Raw genomic sequence first — 23068 nt, 5'->3', positions numbered from 1 at the left:
ATGAACAATCCATTTAGTTTAAATATAGCATTTCGAAGTGTAAAACATTCCCGCTTAGTAATTCAGCTTTTTGCTGTTTTAAAAACCTTCTATAATCTGGCAAGAAAGTCAAAAACTGTCTTGTTTTAAAAATAAATTTAAAACAGTTATCAATCCCTCCTTAAAACTGTTCTGCAATTCAAGCATAAACGTCATTAGCAATTGTTTATTAATGTCTTGATAAAATACTTTATAAACGTGTTCTATCATTATAAAAGCAACCACAAAACCAGTGATGGAAAAGTTCGCAAAAAATCACTATGACTCACCTGTGGACTTACCCTTAGTGAACTTCGTGAAACATCGCGAACTTTTCCAACACTGCACAAAACCATTAGGTCTTGCATTAGACCAAAAAGCATTTATTGTTGCTTTTTAGGCTTTTTAAAGTGCATCATTAACTCCTCAATTACTCTGTTTACAAATTGAGCTTTAAAGATGGTTCCTCATAGTTAATAAATTCCAAATTTATGACAAGGAAATCTCGAAGGATAGACGTAGTGTGATAAAAAATCAAGTCAATTTCAGATAAATTTACTTCTATAGAAGAACCAGCATACCACCAACAATCAATACGAAACTAACGATATCAAATTGGCTCACTACTTGACTAGCCTAGTGGTCCCAAGCAAATCGAGTAGCGTACCCCATTATAGTATAAATTCCAGTACTACACTATGTTTGTTTTGATTCGCTATGAAAGTTTGACAGATAAAATGAGGGGTTAGTTGATTTTCCTATCTTTCGAGGGGTGAATCGATTAGCTTGGAACCGAATATAGTACCAGAGCTGAGCCAAAAAGTTGAGCTCGTTTCTTCGGGACCTACTAGTCTTGATACCACCAACGACGGAGAAGAGTAAAGTGAGCAGAGCCCTCGAACTCATAAAACATTGTCGAAAGTTGAAAAACATACCAGCCTTCTCCAGATCTTGCGATGACAATCGAAATAACAACCGACAGCAAACCACTGAAACTGTTAGTTAGCGGAGATTAGCTGGTTTAAAAAAGCAGCGATTTTATTCGGTGAAAGAATCAACTCTTTGAAAATTTCATTCAAGCGTATTTCATTGGATGTTGCACTTCTGTAACTATCCAAAAGAAGGGGATCTTTTTCGGGAACGATTGCGCTTCCAGCTGTCCGAAATGCGAAATGTTGTAAAACAGTATCACAAACTATCTGAGTAACTGCTCCCAATTCATCGGGAGAAAACGGCCTGGAAGAATCGTGGATCTCACAGCGCAACTATCAAAAGATAAACAAACTTTGACGTTTAATTTTTTGCAGGCAACTTTGCCTCCATAAATGCTGCCATTAAGCTGAACGGGTTAGGATCAAGCAAAATGGCCTTGGATAAATACAATTCAGCCTGCAAGCTTTCCTCATAAAAGCCATTTTAAAACCTTATTAATTTGTTAAGGAATTCTTGGAAGCAAAACAACTCTTTCACAAATGACCCATGAAAATCAACTTTTATGCCACCGCCATGTTACAATTAGTTTGCTTGTTTTTTTTTACAATCTTCGATTATCAATCTATATTTCCTTAGATATAACTATATTCTGATAAATTTAGCAATAAGCAAACATTTAAATGCGAAAATATTAAAAAAAATCTCGGCCAAGCTCCATCTGAAGAATATATTTTATTTTTCAATGTTAAATAATTAGTCAAATCGACGTTTTACGAGGGTGTACTTAATTTTTTCGATGTTTTCACGTACATTTCACATAAAATTTAATATGGCTCTTAATGAGAACTATTGTAATAAATTTGTCAACAAGATTTTTATACCATCAGTTTCTATTTTAATAATTTTGATAGGATCGGATTCATAAATCCTTTTCTATCTTGATTGATGCTTTCCTAGTGGATTCAGCATGCGGCTAGCGGAAATGGCTCGGAAAGGGTTTTTATTGTTGCTAAATAGCTTTTATTGTAGCTTTCAAATGGTTCTCAATGCGTTCGTCATACAACCTTTTACAGTAAATTAATCTTGAAGAGCTTCGAGAATACACCCTTCAGAAGCTTCTCCAGGGTGGGCCAACTAGACATATTCTAGTCTTAATGAGTTTTTGATGCATGCATTAATTACAAAAGAGCCTTGACCAGGGTTTTATGAATGTTGTTTTATAGTTGCTTTGTAGTATTTCATAAAACTTAAAATGTTACTTGGGAGAGTAAAGCAAGCAACAGCAGATAGGGCCTGATCATCGGTAACTTTTAAAGCGAACCCCACACGTACATACCCACACCCCACACTCAATGTATTGATGCGGAGATGAAGTATTCATAATAATATTGATGATGCGAATACAGAAATATTGTCAATATCGATGTATTAACGTCAATATAGAATGTATTGACAATACGATTATTGTCAAAAAAAGTAGAAAGGTCTGTGCCTAGGGGCACGAACGGAAGCTTGACGTAGGACCGCTAGTGGACGGAATAAATGTGAAGAGCATTTAGTTCTTTAATTGATCAATTATCTATTATCTCAACTCTTTCCGTTTTTGAATTGTAGGCGTACCAAATTTGTAGTAATTTTTTTCAAAGAGAAAGTTGATTAAGAGAACCAATCAAAATCACTTCCACCCCTGCTTTCAAGTTTGGTTACAAGATTTCAACTCTGGAGAGCATTTTGTGTGGTCGTTGGGGGCTTGTGGTTCTGAATATGGACAGACAAGCACATATTAATTCTATTCCAGCTCTTTACTGATGTAAGCTTGATGGCCCTGAAAAGGGCCGTTTTATTGAAGAGGACATATCCATGGCCACTTACGCTAGGCGTGTTTAGTGTAGGTGACAGCATTTTCCAGAAACACCTTCAGCACACCTCGTAGATCAGACCGGAGATACGTTTGACACCACCACGGCGAGCCAGACGACCGATGGCGGTTATCTCGAAGAACTTTGCGATGACGCTTGGTGCCTCCTTTACCAGACCTTTTCCTCCTTTGCCACGATCAGTCAATTGTTGCTTGTTGGGTTCAAGGAGTGGACTAGCCACCACCTTCCTACTGCTGCTATCGCTATTCACCACGCCTTCCGAAGCGAAAATGAGCTAATGCCATACAGCAGCGCTCTTTTATATCTTTTTAGGTTAAAGCAGAATGATGTGCAACCAAGTGGTATAAAAGCTACAAAGACTCCTCGCATTATGAGTAGTTTGCTATCAAGTAGCGACACTGGCTCTTTTCCTTTTTTCGTACACGGCAAATGAGAACGACCCAAATTTGAGTTTAGTTCACTCATAATCGCCAAAAGTGCAAGAACTCAGCGATGAGTAAATTTGTCTCATGGTTTCCTGTGGAAAACCTAAAAAATCTGCCAGAAAATGAGGAAAGTGACGAATATTTTATTCAGTCTCGGAGTAGTACCAATAGACTGAGTGAATCCAATCTTTACTTTTCTCAAATTCGGGATTTTTTCCCTGGAAAATCCTGGAAAAACCTGGGAAAACATGAGGCAAATTTACTCATCGCTGAGTTCCTGCACTTTATTTCTTATTTCTGAGATAACTAAACTCAAATTTGGGTCGATCTCATTCGCCGTGATATCACCTTGAAAGATATCGGCGCCGGTGGTTAGCGTGATTACCTCTCACTCCTGCAGGCCTGGGTCCAATCTCAGTCGGCGCCACCGGCATGTGCTAAGGCATAATATCTCTGATCACACCTTCCTTCGGGAAATAAAGCCGTTGGTCCCCGGTTGAGTTGATGGGTCGATTGGTAGGGTCCAGGTGTGGGAGCTGCCTCCCTGGCGTCGGTAGCATTGGAGCTCAGTACGGAAAACAAATCTCGCGTCACTTTTCAATAGGTCCTATCTACATTGATCGATTCTCTTCATCGACACTCTCTTTCGTAAATAGCTCAGCTTCACATATGTGTCCTGCCGTCTTCGTCGAATTAGATGCTAGATTGTTGCTTCTTCCATCGAAAATAACCGGCCGTGGCGATTCAAAGGTGATCAAGGTTGATCACAATAATGTGTACCCCTGCTTCCAGTTTGATTACATGAGCATTTTGTGTGATCGTTGGTTCTGAATCTGGACAAACAGGTAGATGAATTCTATTCCTACTCTTTACTGTAATAAGCTTGGTGGCCCTGAAAAGAGCCGTTTTGTTGCCAAAGTTGGTGATGATTTAACCTCCGAAACCAAACGTAATATAGGCTGTCTTGCAATGAGCACTCTTACATAGAATTTCCAGTGAATATTAGATGTATGAGTGATCATTGCAAGACAGCGTATATCACGTGATACTCCTATAGGAAAATCACATAAAATAATCAGGCATAACATTTCAGGCATACCATTTGATAACGACAAAAGAGCACAAACAAACTTTCTAAGGCCCTTTACACGCGAACCAAAGTACGCCCAGTTCAGATAAGGTTCTACATGAACTAATCAGAGACTTTGAAGTTCAAAAATAGTTCTTACGGAACATGAAAGTAGATTTGGCTACTCTGAAAACCATTTTTATGAATGAAATCAACATATCGAGTAAAATCATATAATAATCCACTTCGTTCACATAGAGCAGTGGTATGTATCTCGGTTTCAAAGAGTAGGACTCGAGTTCGAGACTTGCGGTAAGTAATTTAAAAACATGTAATTTAAATTAAATATTTGACCATATTTCAAACATTTATCTTCCGACGGCGCAGTAGCTCATAATAAATTAGAAGAGAACGGGGTAAGCAGCAAAATAATAGATATATTTGTTTTCTATTTTGGATTGTTGATTTCATTCAAGTTTTCTTTTTGGGCTGAATAGCATTCCTTCCAACAGTTAAACGAACTTTTTATGAACTTTCAAGTTCTTTTTAAAAGTGAAACAGCATTCTGTTAGAAGCTTAAACATCGAATGTGAACTTGGAAGTTCAGTTAATTACTTAAAAAGTAAGCTGAATAGAATTCTCTTCATAATCCTTCGAATAGCTGATTAAGCCAAAAAAGAGGCTTATATCCGAACTTTTGGTTGCTTGGGCATTTCTGATTCGTCAGAGAAAAACGCCACTCAATTAATATTTTAGTCCGTATAACATACACACACATTTTTGGTCACGAACTGCTCATTTGCTAATATTTTTGCACACAGTAGACGAAACATAGTTCTTTTTGAAGCAGTCAATAGAATGGAGTTTAAGGTTGTTATAGATACGAAAAAATAGTAAATTTTAGTTCTAATAAGCTGTATTAGTTGTTGCGTTGTCAAAATGAAGTGAGAAATGCTCGCTACACATCTCGTACTTTTAGAGTAAAAATTCAATGGTGTTGATTCAAAATTTAAGATTTAACTACTCTTTGCATGTCTATAGTAAACTATGATCGTACTCTATCAATTACTCAAAAGAAAACCTAATTTCAACAACTGAGTGAAAAGCTGTTAACAAACGAGCAGTTGGTTTGTAAAACTGTGCATGCCAAGCATGGGTGGCGGTACTACCAACTAAAAACATTTAAATTGACCGTTAAATGCAAGTTCGATTAACAAATTGCCAGTTTTATGTCTTTTTGTCTGTGATAATACGATGATGGATAAAAAAAAGGCATTTCTTATAGTCAGTCTTGAAACCTCTTACCTTCTTATTGAGAGATTAGAACTGTACAGCGCTTATGTGCTTACGAATAGTTCAGATTTTGTTAGTAACAGTGATGGATCACTTTTTCATTACTTTTTTATTATAGAATGCTCACTTAAAATCCAGTTGAATTTGCAGGTTAACCCATTGTAAAATAAATAGTGAAACCACAGACAAACTGACATAACACATTTAATATTTTACACTGTAAAACATTGTCTCTAAAACGCTACCGCCATTTGTGGGCAGTACTCTCAACAGATGGTGAAGGTGTATAAATGTCAACCGCAAGGCAATTTACTACGCGTGGCACTGGTAGTGGTACTGCAAACTAAGAAACATTTGAATAGACCGTTAAATGCATGTTCGATGAACAACTTACAAGTTAAAGTAATGAAATTGGGTTGTTAGCGGAATGCTTAAATAAAACAGCAAAAAATGTTGGTTTATCATAGGAGTTTCATGAGAAGGGAACAAGAGATCGCCCTTTTCTTTTGCGATTAGGCGCCATAAAAAATAGAGATTTATATTTTTTCAAATCGTTTTCCAGACAGGATTACTGTAAGAATCCCAAGGATCGAAGAGGAATTTTCCAAATCGATGTCTAAGAAGGATTACCTGAAGTGTCCAAACAAGGATCGAAGAGGAATAAGAATTATAGAAGGTCGATAATTTGTATCTAATATTGAGTAACACTGAGAGGTGCTGTTTAAAAGTGTTGTAGCTTGAGGTAGCAATAACACTTCCTACAGCAAAAAGAAAATACATCCGCTGTTAAGTGAGTACGATTTGGGCTGATCCTCCTTAGGAATTTAATGGTTGCTTCTATAAGACAACCTTTGTTTTGTTTTTACAATTTGGTATATATTTTTGGAGTGGGACAAATATGCGTTCATTTTTTAAGTAGGAGAAACCGACTTAACATGGTTTGGTTTTTTTAGAGCAAATAGCATGTGTTTATGATATATTCCAAAAACACAAATCAATTTATGATGCTATACCCCGTTCACATAACAGCGTATATTACGTATATCACGTGATATATACACAGAAACAAAATCCATTGGCAAAACTACTAGATTTATGGTTTAAATTAAATACTCCCACCAATAGATTTTTGCGATAACGAAATTCATTTAATTTTAATATTTTTTCTATCAAAACTACTATGCCGTTTAAGTAAGCATAGCAGTTTTGACAGAATGGTACTAAATTTGTTTATATTTATAGTCAACTATGCTGAAATCATGGTAGATTTAACGGTATTAAGCGTAGTTTACTGAAAATAAGTGTTTTCTGCAAAATAGTGTTCCTAACTATGATCTTTGTTTCAGTTTAAACTGTCTTGCAATAAGCACTCATACATTTAGTATTCACTGGAAATCCTATGTATGAGTGCTTATTGCAAAACAGCCTTTATTACGTGATATAGGCTGTAATGTGAACGGGGTATTAAGCATGAAAACCTCAAAATTGTCGAAATGTAACACACACCGGTATAGATTTCATTAAAGAGTCAATTTTAACTGAAATAAGCATTTAGGTGATTTTATACAGAAAACCCAAACCCCGCCTAGAGAATTAAATAGATGTATGAGTGGTCATTGCAAGACAGCCTATATTACATGATATAAGCCATAGTCTGTACGGGGTATTAGAGTGATATATAAACTGAAATGTATTTGCACAAGTGTAAATAAAACTGGATTATGCGCATAATTTGCATAGATATAACTAGGATGTTGGGCTAGGGGGAGGTCGCATGGCTCTAGCTGACAAGACATAATCCATAAACCATCGGTAGTATGGGGGGATCGGCAAAATGTCTTCACTTCTTAATTTAAAAATTACGGGTGGCGAAAAATGTACACTCCATCAGATGTTCTATACTGAGTTTTTACAGAAGTTCAGGAACCTTCTTTTTTTCCTTTATTTGTTTTCCGTGCTGAGCACCAATGCTACTGGCACCAGAGAGGCAGCTCCCACACCTGGACCCTACCTATCGACCCATCAACTCATGAACCGGGGACCAACGGCCCAACGGCTTTACTTCCCGCGGCGTGAACAGAGATGTTATGCCTCAGAACATCCCGACGGCGCCGACTGGGATTGAACCCAGGCCTGCTGGGGTTAAAGGTAATCACGCTTACCACTATTCCACCGCCGCCGCTAGTCTAAGAAATCAATGAAAATTCGTAGAAGCTGTGACAAGAGATTGATTTCAGGGAACTTCATAAATTGTTAGGAAACTTTTTAAAAGTATATAACTTCAATAAATCTCATCAATCTTCAGAAATCTCATAGCACATTAGAAACCTTTTTTAAAACTTCAGGAACTACTTAGAATTTCTGGAGATTTTCTCGGAGTTCAGCTATTAGTGTAAAAGCTCAGCAAAATTCATAGAAATTTAGTGATCTCCGTAAAGCTTCTGTGAACTTCGTAGAAATGCAAATTATTTAGTAGAACTTCATCAAACTTTATAGAAATTTGGAGAAGGTTAGGGAAGCTCGTTATTGGGTTTCTTTAAATTTTAGTGGCTTTAAAAATGTTCAAGTGAAACCGTAGAAATACTTGGAATAAATCCGGAGAGCTTCGACTAAAAGCTGCACTTTTCAATTGAGTGACGTTCTTTCATTGTTTTTCATTCATTAATTATCATTGAATGAATAACCAAAATAGGTATATTGCAGTTGGTAACATGTATGTAGGGTAGAGAACTACTTCGGCCTAATCGCCCATTTTGGGCCTATCGAGCAGAAAACTTCAAATAAATCCATGATTTCAGAGTTAACAAGTCAATTATGCGTTGGTATGAACGCGTGATATGAAGGTTTGCACCCATCATATCCACAATAAAAGAAGCGCTCCGACCGAATCAATTTGTATCTTCATCCGATAGGCCGAAGTGAATTCATTGGCGTTTCAATGCGTTAGGTCGAGTTTAGAATCCGTGGGCCGATTTTGGCGTCAAAAAGTAGTGTTAGACTTTTGACAATATCTCAACGATTGGTTTCTTTTTATCGAATCTTACGGTACGTACGGAAAGGTAAATAAATTTGGAAGCCATAAGCAGGCTTGCTTCCACTCACTTGCTATAAAAAAAATTGTTTTTCGAAACTATGAAATCATTTGATGTTATAATGGTCACTTGTACTTGTAAGTTACAAGAAGAGGTCGTGAAATATGTGTTTGACACATAAAATCTGTCAATATTGCTTTCAATGCGTCACAATCAGCGATTTCACGACGCTCTGAAACCGAAATTGACAGGTTTTATGACTCAAACACAGTCTTTACACCGTTTTCTTGTTACTTGCAAGTACAACATATCATTATAACATTTAATGATTTCATAATTCCGAAAAACAATTTTTTATAACAAGTGAGTGGAAGCAAACCTGGCCATGAGTAATAATAACATTCCGTTTGGTGCTAAACTGCGCCAGATTAAGAGAGACTAAGTGCTGGTTGTGCTTAATAGGCCGGAAATGGGGTAGTTAACCCTATTGCTTCATTTTCGAAAAGGGTGAATGCTTCTGTTATGACTGTGTGTCCTGTTGTGTGTTCGGTTGTGGCATATAGGAATACCATTTACCATGACAGGGTGCATTGGGATGTAGTCAGGTGACCGTGATGGAAGTACTCACATTAAACAAAATATACTTTAGATAGGGAACTAATCTCGGAATGAAGGATTTTATCACATAAAGTGTTACTTAAGACGGACGAAGACAAAATTAATTTTGCAGGTCAATGTATAAACGTAGCATAATTAAGATAAAGTGAGAAATGTTTACTTCTAGGCTTATCTAGTGGGTAGAATAGGATGCTGGGGGTCCTCATAGGAAGTCAACTAGGCCTTACCCTTAGTTTATTTTAATTATACGCAATAGTGGAAGCTGTTATTGCAACCAATAGAAATAGTAATCAGATCTTCTGTCATATATTTGCTAACAAGTGAACTTTAGGGAAGAAAGAATTAAGTAAAGCTCAATAAGTAATAATAGGATGAGGCTAGCCTGGTCAGGTATATGTTGATTGTTTGTAGTACGAGTTCGGATGTTAATATAATTGTCTGTACCAGGTAGGGGGCATCTCATTAGTATTAGCTTGGTTTGGGTTTGAATAGGTCAGAATATACCCTGCATAATTATTTGAGCCTATTAGTGAAAACTGCACAGGGGGTGGTTTGTTTAGTTTGGAATTGTTTAAAATATTGAACAATTACTAAAACGAAATTTTAAAAACATCATAAAAACCAAACGCTTCAATGTTGGAGGTTGTAGGAAAGTATCCATAGCTAAACACAGAATACTTAACAATACGTTAGTTACAATAAATTTTCGGTTTGTATGGCATAACAATAATTTCCTATAATAGAATCAAGAATCAATTTTAGTCTCTTCAGCAATCGTAAATATTTGAATGATAAGGCTACAGAAAACAATAATAAAATAAATTTATGGCGGTAAGCTCCAACTCGGATTAACTTTTAATACCATCCCTGTTTGGATGATCTGCAAAGTGTTTGCTTAGAGTCGTGTTGATTAACTCTAGTGTCGACATCAAAGCAGCCGGAATTCTTGACCGGGCTTTAATCCAAGGATAACAACGGTTGGAGCTTACCTTTATTTTCCAACCTTTTAACTATTATCACTGTTACTTTGACTATCCCTTATATTGAAAAACTTTTCTTACTATGGGAATTATAAAGCAGAATTCATTTGACCCCTGTGCTTCCATTTATTAACGTCCTTTTAAACAAACCACCTTGAGGAGGTGGAGATAGTTCATTCAGGACGCTGACCCCTGTGGTTATTATTCTGTGTTGTCAAATCTATATCTCTACCTTAGTTCAATATTTTTCACTGGAGACCTGGCCCTATCACCCCCTTCTGTGCTGGAAAACGGAAACGAAAACGCAATTCTTAAAACTTCGGAAAGCTTCGGAACTCATAGTACCGTGCCGATTCAAATTTCGGACACTTAAACTCGAATTTCGGACACTTTTAAAAGTTGATTATCTCGGTCGAATATGATCCACATGTCTTGTAAATTTTAAATTTTTTTGACTAGTGCCCTCCACGATCATCTAACATTATTACTTTGTTTCTAACTGGATGTAATATTTAATTAAAAATGAAAGTGTCCGAAATTTGAATCGGAACGGTAGTTCAGCGATCGGTGTACAAGTTGAGCGAATCAAATAGAAAATCGAGAAACTTCGCATAGCAACCAATTATGTAGAAGTTCAGGGAACTTCATACAAGCTCGGCTAGATTTTCGGAAATTTCGTGGAATTCATGATGTCCTGAGATCTTGGTCAAATTTCCGGGAACATTCATCACTGTTCCCGGAAATTTGACCAAGATCTCAGGACATCATGAATTCCACGAAATTTCCGAAAATCTAGCCGAGCTTGTATGAAGTTCCCTGAACTTCTACATAATTGGTTGCTATGCGAAGTTTCTCGATTTACAATTTGATTCGCTCAACTTGTACACCGATCGCTGACCTGCTATGAGTTCCGAAGCTTTCCGAAGTTTTAAGAATTGCGTTTTTGTTTCCGGAAATATACATGTTCAGCAATCTTGGTAAAAATTTACCTGTAGTTTGAATAAGCTATAAACAAATCGTATAAGTTCAGAAAACTTCGTAAAAGTGGGCGCAACTTTCCAGCAATTCACAGAACTTTCCACAAATGTAGGGAACTTCATAGAGGCTCAGGGATAAGTTAAATTTATTGGGGAAAAGTTCAGGGCGCTTTATTTGAGTTCATGTAATTACATTAAATAAACTTTGTATAAGTACAGGAACCTTTGTATAAGTTTTATAGAACTTTGTTGATATCTATGGATTTTCAATATGATTTCATTAAAGTACTCTGGATATTTTTCAAAGTCATGCAAAATGAAAGGTTTGTTCGGTATTATTCAAAAGATCAGAAACACTTCATGAAGTGATTCAACCTTTCGTGTAGCAAAAAAGTGAAGGCCAATCAGCCGTGAATTGGTAATTAATTAAGGAATTGAAAGTCGCAGCAGAGTTTATTTTAGATAATCTGGAAAAATATCGCAATTCCTCCATGCAATGCAAACATAGGTTGCTCCGGTCTTTATTTCTTAAATTGGGTGGATCAGCTCTAGGTCCCCCCTTATTTACGCCAATGATCATTTATTGCCTTCATCTGTCGTCATCTACGATTTATTTTTCTGGTTTAAAAAATGCAACGTTGCAAAATAAAACTGGTAATCGTAACTCACGCAAGCAAATGGTTGGTTGGTTGTTTGTCTTTATTGAGAAGATGTTCAGCCAGATACTGGTTCATCTCATAACGTAAGCAAATCAACAGGGGAAAAAACGATACAACAATAAATTAAACAAATAATACTTACAACTTAGAATTGGAACCATCACTTGAGTGTAACAGAAGAAAAAACAAACACCCAAACAAAATTTGAGATGATCAAACATTCGAGCTCCATCATTCGCGGCGTTTAAAAAGATAAGTCCTACAATGGAACATAAATAAAACATAATAATTGAACACAACTAAACACTATATTAAGTAGTCTACTAACCGATAAATATAGCACAAATAATGTGATGACACAGCTGTATCCAGAGTACCGTCCGGCTTCTCATCGTTTTGGTCCACATTAGCCGAAATAGGACCCAAAATTGAACGAAACCAGACACTGCATGGGGACTGTGAAAAAACCGGGTAATTTGTTTCATTTTCTGTACCAACGTTGACACCTTGGGTCGTTGCTGTTCCAATATCATTGACGTAACGGTTGGTTTGATTACAAAGTCGGTTATGGGCTCCAGCGAGCTGGGCTCCTCGTCCAATACCGAGGTAGATGCGATAGCCGCTGGGAGTTGTTGCTTAGTACAGATGGCTTTGCCATTTTGCATTGCTTCAGAGAGAGTAGGAATGACGTCTTGCGAGTCGTTATCACAGACTTCAATTACTGAAACAAAACGAAAAATTAGATCTCGAGACTAGAAAGGTACAGAAATATGAGGCGCTATTACTGAAATCAGCTGGATTGTAATGCCTTGGGCATTCGATGTGCAGATGAGAAAGGAACGGTACAACTGCCTTAGGACTACCCTGGAACACGCATGATCCTCGTGCAATTACATAAATATGGTCAAACAGAGCAAAGATACTGGCTGAAGGTTGATGGATCGTGCAGACCACAGTACGTCCCTGCTTGGCAAGATCTCGGAACAGTCGAACGCAGGTTGCAGCGGTTACTTCGTCTAGCCCACTAGTAGGTTCGTCCAGGAAAAATATCGACGGGTTTGCCACCATCTCCAGTGCAATGGAGAGACGTTTCCGTTCGCCTCCACTCAGTCTATCGGCGGTTACGTTCCTTCGGTTATTGAGGTTTAAATTGGACAGCACATCCGTAATTGTTTCCTCATAGTTTGTTTTTCCTTTGATTTTCAGCTGGCAAGCAATGTGCATCAGTTCTTCAACCGACAACAGCGGTTGGTGATGGTCTTCTTGTGTGATGTAGCATGAAGCTTTTCTGTTCAGGTGAATTGTGCCGTCGACTCCAGATTTCCTGAAACAATCAAACAAATGATCGTACATATATTAATTATATTTGATGCATGGGTGCTAGTCAGTTGAATCAACAACAGCTGGGTACAAAGTACTCTTTGTTGCAATAAACCGGTTAGAGGAAACCCCCTTGCAATTACTTAGTGCGACCAGTAACTCACAATTCATTTATGTATAGTCATACACTAACCGTTCGATATTGGAACGGTTCGATGTTGGCAACAAAACCACAAAACTGTTCGTTTTTGGCACGTTGCCAAAATCGAACGAATTTTGTTTTTGCTGCTTGTGATTACAATTTTTAATGAAACAAAAAATATTTATTACGTCTATGTCATAAAGATGACTCACGGTGGTCCAAAATCAACAAAATCATAAATTAAATTTTAAAATAAAACTATTCGATTTTGACACGGTTCGATTTTGGCAACACAATTTTTTTGGGCTTGTTGCCAAAATTGAACGGGTACTGTACTTCATACCACAAAGAAGAGGACTGTTTACCGGGCGAAGTGACGAGCACAATTTAGTGGAACGCTTATGCATTCTAGCGTGCCATGGGGAAAATTACTTCATGCAATTTTCCATTTCTTGGGTAGCTCCGTCGCGTCGGTTGGATAATTATTACTATATGTTCTCAGCTGACGCACCTCATGGGCAATAGCGTGCACATTGGAGGCTGATGACGTGTTCTAAGTCGTCGTCGTCACCGCCGTTTACCGATGGGAAATTAGCGGTATCGGTTGTAACACGGAGACGTTTAGATGCAGAGTGATTGTGCAATTTCTCACGCAGTAAGCATATTTTGCTGACTTAGCGTGGGTGGGTGGGTCATTGACCTCTCACTAGAAATATTATATGATTTAGAACATGCAGTACCAGAAACACGTTCTTTTATTTAGAAACTTATGCCTGCACCTAGTATTCTCATTGACCTAGTATTATCATTGAGAATTTACATTATCACAACTAATCGGGAACTGCAAGATACCATTGTGTATAAAATATATACGCAATCTGTAATAAATCACCTCATATACAAATTCCGTAATGTGGTCGGCGGAAGGCTTTTAAAATTATGTTCAAGTCTAAGTCCAAGCTAATTTCCACCAATACATTGGACCTAGAAAATCAGCTTATTATTTGTGTCACGATCAGGGCGTCACAATATCAGCTTCAATCGACAAAATCGATTGTGTTTAATTTATCTTCCATCCACATCTAAAAAAGTAACGAAAGCGGGACATAACGTATATAAAACAAATTGACAGAGCAGGTGAGTGTGGGAGAAAGGAAATGAAAGCCAAAATGAGGCTTCGTTTCAACTAGAAAATCTACGTTACTTTCATTGGAAGGGGTGAGTAAAGCAAAGACGAGAAAATCCACAGCCAGTTTGTTGTTCTAAGCTTGCTTCTTTTTCATTTTCGTTTCGCGCTGATAGGCTAGTTAGGCGTTAGGAACCATGCACTTTTACGTAAGATTTATCGTTTTATTTGTTAACATGACTACATGGTAATAACAGCAACTCGATTATTAAAAAGGAGCTCGTTTGCTTACTGCGCAGAAGACCGTGGGTTCAATTTCAAGCTCCTTCGCATTATAAGATCGTTAGGATTTCAATTCAGCTTATCGTTTACCAAAACGAACCCTGCTGCAAACCCAACCTCTTACCAAACCTCCCAGTGATTCCTCGTGGAAGTGCAGAGGACTCCTCGGCTTCTTTAAAAGCGAGTGTCATGTCAACATATTCCTAGCCATTCCTTTCTTGACCTGCGTTCGGGCGCAGCTGGCGCTGGTATTGCTTAGTTTGAGATCACTAGTTTTTACACATTGAAGATGAATTCTAATACCAAGCATCGTCTATTGGTTCTCTGTGTAATTACAGCTGATCTGGCAATTACAGAGTTCAAACAGTGGGCGGTCAATCATGCTCATGCTCATGTTCTTAAATTGTGAGCTTAATCGAGTTTGCTGAACCAGTTCTATAAACGAAAGAGTGAAGTATTGTTATTTCTCATTCCAAAATCCTCATATAATCATAAACCAAAAACGCCAGCTCGTGTTACAGTCGAATTAATTTTAGAGAGTGATTTTCTCACTTGAGGGTTGCACGCAAAAAAAAATATAACAAATTTCTCCCATATAAATGTGGGCCAGTCTAATGCAACATTACCAAGAAGACAAAACTCAGGTCCTCTCAGATCAACTTGAAGCCCGTTTATTTGGTATTCTTGATTACGACAAAGTGTTTGACCGACTCAATCACAAGAATCTGTGGGGCGCCCTGATGCACAAGGGAGTCCTGGATAAACCTCATGGAAGAGCAATAAGAGGCTTTCGCGTGCAGAATTCTGCACAATGGCGGCTTGTCGATCCTAGATTGTCGTGCACTGCAAACTGATATTGAGCGGTTAACATCGTGGTGCGATTAACAACAGATTGCAATACCAAATGTAAAGTAATTAACTTCACTCGTGGTCGCCGATCAGATTTGTTTACTCTATGAATCAACACTTGAAAGAGTTGATTCCATTAAGGATCTTGGACTTATCTTGGATAGCAAACTACGACTCAACGACCACATACTGTCGGTCAAGTTGGCCACCGGAAAACCCCACACGTGCCATTCGGAAGGTGCCTGGAAGATGCAATCAAGGCGTCGATGTGGCCAACAAACTCGGTGCAGTTTCTTCAAGTATCGGGCTATTAAGCAACCGAACCGGCTAAAACGCGGGCTCGAAAACTGTATGACCAGGTGCTGACTAAATTCAACAGATTCTGAGATATATCCATTTGAAAGAGTACCGATCCTAAATTTTGAAAATAATATCGATTTTTATATAAGGGAAATGGCTCTAATGTTAGCCTATGGATCTAAGATTGGGCCAATCGCTAAGAATCTGCTATTTATCAATTTTATATAGACAAACGCGTCATTGGGACGGTACTAATGGATATTTTTGGTCGCTATTGAAAATTTTGTCGGCTGCTGAATTTATGTATGGGCCCATCTTAGGGACATTACGGCCGACATTACATCCATTTTCCCTATCATCTGAAAGAGCTTCATTTTCTGAGCACAGCGATATTTTTTTCGAACCCACACACTTTCATCTCGATTTTTAAATCAAGATTTAAAGCAAAATAATAACTTTACTGTTTGACACTAAACTGACAAAATAACAGCTCGCTCCCATACAAAGTGACACCGAGGGGCGCGCTAACAAGGTGATTTTTGCAAATGTAATCGTTCTTATTTAAAATAGTTCCAGTGTACCAAAATTGATGAAATATTGGATTTGGGTTACATTTTTAATGCAGATTACGAATATGCATTTCCCTCAATACCCTTAAAGAACCCAATTAGCAGGGCTGTACCATACTAACACTAGTGTGTAAACAAATAGCATAATTTCATAAACACAAATGTTTTTCTGAAGTGCCACAACCTTTAGCTTCCAGATCTGGGCCACCTACATACAAATTTTATCCTGTGAGAGTACAAAAGAATCATCAAAGCGTGATTTCTTTGAAACTTTAATGACCGAATATATGAGTAGTAATTGATAAACATGCAGCGATACTAGCTCCACGCCTAAAATGCTACCGGTGGCTACTTGCTGTTGTCACCGGTTCTGATCATTACTAGTCGTGCCTGTTCCATTCATGTAAGTACATCCATGCATTGCCAGTTTCATCACGATTCTACCTACTGCATTATGATGATAAGCTCCGTGTGCTGATGGGACATTTGACATGCAGCGGTACTAGACGTTCAATGTCACAAAAGTGCATTTACTGCAACTAGTAGACTGGTAGTTCACAAAACGTTGTTTTTCTTTTCTTGTACATATATCCAGTTGTATCACATTAACCCTTGCTGATGATAATGCCATTAACACTAATGTTCAAGCGTGATTAGAATTTTTTAAACGATAACTGTTGAAGGCGAGTCATCGTCTTCAATGGGGCTAATTAATAATTGTTGGTAATCTACGTACGACAGAAGTGGAAGTCAAAGGTTTGTGACCTATTTTGTATGGTTTGGATTTAACTATTATAGGTACATACCGATAACTTTAATATAAGATTAATCAAAATCCTGCAGTATTGAGAGCATGGACAGTTGCGAACTATCTGAGCAATTCCAATTCCCAACCATGATCCTGGTTCCAATGAACTCACTATTCGATTATTTCTTCATACGTTCAACTTACCGGTAGCCCGAGATGGCGTTAAGTAAGCTGCTTTTTCCGGCACCGGAGGGTCCCATGATTGCAGATAATTGGCCATGTCGGAAAACGCCACTCACACCTTTGAGTATCGTTTGTTTTCGACTTTCACTAACTGCAACGAAAAAAGTAACGAAATAAAGGTTAGACACACTAAGCATAAATATAATACTACTCGATGAAGTTTTGGGATTTTTTAGTTAGGTAGGTTTTGAATATAAATAAGTGGAATACCACTGCAAAATATCGAAAATACACGGCGATATTCAAAATTCTACATTGGTCACTCATTTAAGCTTACAGTCATCGTCAAGGAAAACCATGTCAATTGTCAGCGAAAATGCTGTCAGTGACGAACATGTTCAGATTTTTTCGTAGCTAAATTTGTAATGAATTTAAATGAATTGATCAAAACAATTACATGGAGTCGTTAAAGTGAACAAGCATCTACGTCCTGAATTGCTTGGATAACAATAATGTGACACAGAAAGCAAGAAATTACAGTTTTTGTTACCAGGGTAATCTTTGCCATTGACGAAAAAATGAATAAGATGTTGACGAAGGTTTTTTTTTGATGATCAAGTCTATCAGACAGAGAAATAAAGCCGTTGGTCCCCGATCCATGAATTGATGGGTCGATAGGTAGGGTCCAGATGTGAGATTTGTCTTCCTGGCGTCGGCAGCATTGGTACTCAGTACGGAAAACAAGATCGATGGAAAACATATCAAGGAAAAAACAAAGTCTATCAGGTACTATGTTGAAAACAATTTTGTCAATATCGTGCGAAAGTCTACCAATAACAATGTCAAATCTCAGCACTGCCAATAGGTATTGCTATGTTCAGACTACAGGGTTATAGCATGTTATAAAGCTATTATGATGAAATTTTTCTTGTCAATAATGTTAATTTGCACATATGGCGCTACAATCTAAATATTTTTTTATAATTCTATTACCGCTAGTACCTAGGTCGGTATGATATTCTATTGTAATATTTAGTGCTATATTATCTTCTTAATGGTTAATTTTTATTATTTCTGTCTTGTCGCTCAGGACAGAAATAAAAAAAAAATAACGGTTGTGGTTCGACTTTGACAATACACGTTTAGGCCTACTCTGGTTCCGGTTAAATTCGATAGCCCCTTCGGGAGGCGTGGCACTTGGTTCTGCAGCAAGCAGGAGCAAGTCAGCGGATAAAGGAGAATCACGGCGTGATCACCTTGACAACCTTGAGGTGGGATAAGACTTGGGTCCCGTATGATTAATCGAAACTGGGAAAAGTTATATATGAAAAACACCCCCTCCCCCCTCCTATAACGACAACCCGAAAAAAGACATGCACACTTAATCTAGCTCGGTAAAATCTCCAACAGCCGATTACCTCGGCATTTACTTTTGCTGATATATCTGCAAAACATCTGTTTGTTAGCTGATATCTCAGCATAATGATATTTGTTAGCTGAGTCTCGGCAATTGTTTTACTGAATCTCAGCAAAATAAATTGCAGAACTACTCGGCTGTTGGAATCTCGGCGAAAAATTTTAACTGTGTGGACTTTGACGATCACTTTTGTCCGGGAAATGATTGTTAAGCAAACTACAATTATAAGTAACAACAAGATTTAAACTTCGTTAATTTTTTACCCGCTTATCAGAGAGCCAGAACTTCCAAATTTGAGAAAAAAATTGCTTAAGAGGCATTTAACAAACAACTGACTGTAAAACAGATCTGGTACCTCTATATATGCAATTAGATTAACATCCGAAGTCCATCCTTTTATACATATTCTGCACAAAAGATACTTTTTGCCCCGCGCCATTCATAAAAAACGGCGGGAAATCCTGTCAGCTGCGGGGCTTAGAAAGTATTTTTTGTGCAGAATATATAAAGAAGGAGGGACGTCGGTTGTTACCCTAAATGCATATACCATTTATCATAGAGAAAGAAGTGCGTGGGGAACTTGAAACGGTAGATGTATCTGTTAGCAGAAGTGAATAATCACTGAGATTATTTCTAATACAGTAGTTTGCGGTACTACAGAATGCCTCTCAAAAAGAATTACAGTGAATATTCACTTCCGCTAAGAGATACATGTACCGTTTCAACTTGCCCCGGTGTACCTTAACTATGATTCTTACTATCAAAATATTGTACAGGTGGAGAACCAGTATACGAGCTTTTGCTCTGACTTTGAAAATCAATAACTGAATCCCCCTAATTTTCAATTAATGTTGTACCATAGAGGTAACTATAAGACCAGAAGGTCCCGAAGAAACGTGCTCAACTTTTTGGCTCAGCTGTGTAGTACTAGAATTTTGACAAGAATGGGGTATGTTAATCGTTTGCTTGGAACCAATAGGCTAGTCAAGTAGTGAGCCAATTTTAAATCGTCAGTTTCCAACCGGTGGTTGTACTAAGATCCTACTTATTAGAAACCAAACGTTTGATTTGAGAAAAGTAACAGTATTCTATTTTGCATCATTCTACGAACACGCTGTAAAGTACATAATGATGATGTATAATAATTTTATGTTATGGAAAACAAAGAGGTGCTTTAACCCAGTATGATCGTTATACCCCTTCCTCCCCTACTTCGCTTACATATGAACCAACATTTTGTTCAATATTGAAAGTACCGTAAAACGGGGTATCTTTGATAATGCGGGTAACTTTGATCGTATAATATAAAGATTAAATTGACACGCTGCGCTTTTTCCAAATAAGGAACATTGGTCCCATATTGTAGCTTAGGGCATTTCCGTTGATATCGTATATAGTTTTTTATATAGATTGTGTTACACATTTTACAAACATATTACAAAACAATTTACGTGTTTTTCGCCTGTTTGCAAAAGCACTCAAACCATCACATATGAAATGTATTTCCAATATAGCCATCACAAATTTAATTTTGTATTCTTTTTGCTTATGATGTATTCTGATTATATACTCATTAAAAGTTTCATATTTATAGAACCAAATTGTTTGAGTTTCACGCATTTTTTTCTACATTCATCGAGCATTATCAAAATTACCCCAAATCAAAATACTGATGTTCGGTCGGAAAACTAAAAAAAATAGTGCAAATGCTTTAATTTCCGTTGAACATATTACCAACCGGTGGAAACTAACGATTTTAAATTGACTCACTACTTGACTAGCCTATTGGTCCCAAGTACATCTACACGGCGAATGAGAACGACTCAAATTTGAGTTTAGTTCACTCATAATCGCCAAAAGTGCAGGAACTCAGAGATGAGTTAATTTGCCTCATGTTTTCCCAGGTTTTTCCAGGATTTTCCAGGGAAAAATTCCCGAATTTGAGAAAAGTAAAGATTGGATTCACTCAGTCTATTGGTACTACTCCGAGACTGAATAAAATTTTCGTCAATTTCCTCATTTTCCGGCAGATTTTTTAGGTTTTCCACAGGAAACCATGAGACAAATTTAACTCATCGCTGCGTTCCTGCACTTTTGGCGATTATGAGTGAACTAAACTCAAATTTGAGTCGTTCTCATTCGCCGTGTATAAGCGTACCCCATTATAGTTGAAATTCTTGTACTACACTATGTTTGTGTTGATTCGCTATGAAAGTCTGACAGATAAAATGAGGGGTTAGTGGATTTTCCTATGTTTCGAGGGGTGAATCGATTAGCTTGGGACCGAAGAGAGTACCAGAGCTGAGCCAAAAAGTTGAGCACGTTATTTCGGGACCTTCTAGTCTTAGAGTTACCTCTATGATATTACTAACGAATTATCTCGTGGAACCTCAGTACTTGTTTTAAAAATATAAAATTTGAAAAACATTCATTGCTGTACAAAATATTAAGAATATACTTAAAAAAAAACAATCAATGTTACCCCGTTTTACGGTTTACTTCTGATAGGGAAAACAACTGCCTGTTGCTTTATCATAAAATGCAACCTTCACTCTCTTCTCTGCTTCAGAGACCTACTTCAAAACTAATGATGGAGCTACTGAAAAAAATAACGTATTTTTTGCGAATTGTTTTATCCCACAACATGCATGGCGTTTTTGTGTATTATACTGAGGTTCAAGTCAACAAAAAATGTGTGACGAAATAGTGTCAGTTCCTATTGTAGTCGATGTCGAATTTAGTGCACATTGATCACAGCAAAATAGATCAACATTAATCAACCCTGTGTAGTTATGTAGGGAAAATTCTGTCAATTCTTAACCATTACATTAAATTTAAATACATTATCTCATGCGTAAGATGAACGGTGGTCGATTATGCTAACATTAATTGTCGCGAGTTTTGAACCATAACGGAAACATTGAACTACTTGAAAAATTTAAGATAAAGTATAATAGTCGAAAATGTATGACATACATCATTATAGTTGTACGTCATACTGCGGTCGTGTCTAGGACACAACCCTTTAATTTGTTTTTTCTTGATAAATACAGACTACGAAAATCTTCATGATTCCTGGTTTTGTTGAAGGACTGAGAATTATTATTCAGATTTTAAAATTTTACAATATTTTGTAAGAATCTCGGCATGTTTTTCACTTAGATCCAGCAAAATAAAATTCCGAGCTGCTTGGTGGTGCCCATCCCGGCAAAACAATCTAAGTGTGCAGTTGAAAATTTTGGAATAAGCGCTTGGTCATTTTTCGATCTCATCTTACATTGAAATGACAGACCCATAGCATATGTATTGATTGTAGTAGACATTCGACCAATGGATTATATTTACTACTAGGCATTTTATTATACGTCTCAATTTATATTTACCCACCCTAGTACATTGGGGTCATTTTTGGCCTAAAAACACTGTGTACATTTTTCCTCATGCATTATGGAAGTTAAAACAATGTAAACACATTTTATGGATGGAGTTTCTTATAAGCACAGCTTATGTTTTATACAGAGGAATTAGAATAAGTTAAAGGACTACATAAGTATTTGATTTGTTTCTCATTTTCCACAATTGTTACGTAAAATCTATAAATTCGTTCCTGCATAGAGGCAACGTGATTTTGAGTATTTTGTGTGTGTGTACAGGCGCTTGTAACATAGAGGTAACTCTAAGACCACTGAGTCCCGAAGAAAATCATTATTATTTTTGGCTCACTCAGTACCAGAACAACGGTCCCAAGCAGTCCCAAGCTATTTCAGTCACCCCTGCATGTTCTGCATGAATCCACACACCCCTGATGTTATCTGTCAAACTTTCATAGTGAATCAAAACAAACATAGTGTAGTAATAGAATTTCAACTAGAATAGGGTACGTTAATCGTTTGCTTGGGACCAATAGGCTACTAAAGTGGTGAGCCAATTTAAAATCGTTAGTTTCGTATTGATTGTTGCTTGTAACTAGTACACCAACTGTTCCAAACTACTGTCTACTACTGTATCTTTTCCTCCAACAATGTTCAATGGAATTCAGATCAGTGTTATATGCTGGCCAGTTCCAAAGCTGTATATTCTGCAATAAATATCATATTTTTAACGCCTTTTTCACGCGAATTGTGGCATTATTCCGTTGGGAGTAAAAAAAAAGTATGCCGAGATTATTCTGGTGTAGATTGTTGCCATTGACGTTCATTACTTTTACTAAAGAAAGACCCACAAGATCTGCGCAAAATTGGTGTAACA

General features: G+C 37.3%; 1 protein-coding gene across 1 annotated transcript in view; it reads right to left on the bottom strand.

The window, feature by feature from the left end:
- LOC135715419 (ATP-binding cassette subfamily G member 4-like) overlaps positions 1-23068 on the bottom strand; it is a 98943-nt gene that overhangs the window by 2146 nt on the left and 73729 nt on the right. Inside the window, exons 3-6 of the mRNA XM_065238699.1 lie at positions 17425-17554; positions 12670-13208; positions 12213-12605; positions 12027-12143 (exon numbers count right to left, since the gene is read on the bottom strand). Of these exons, the coding sequence (XP_065094771.1) occupies positions 12027-12143; positions 12213-12605; positions 12670-13208; positions 17425-17554 (1179 nt within the window). The remainder of the gene's footprint in view (positions 1-12026; positions 12144-12212; positions 12606-12669; positions 13209-17424; positions 17555-23068) is intronic.

The sequence above is a fragment of the Ochlerotatus camptorhynchus genome, unplaced genomic scaffold (genome assembly GCF_037179485.1).
Source record: "Ochlerotatus camptorhynchus isolate MF236.1 unplaced genomic scaffold, CSIRO-AGI_Acam_v1.1 ptg000897l, whole genome shotgun sequence".
In the NCBI taxonomy this organism is placed as follows: Eukaryota; Metazoa; Arthropoda; class Insecta; order Diptera; family Culicidae; genus Ochlerotatus; species Ochlerotatus camptorhynchus.
This window is presented reverse-complemented; position numbering and strand designations above follow the sequence as displayed.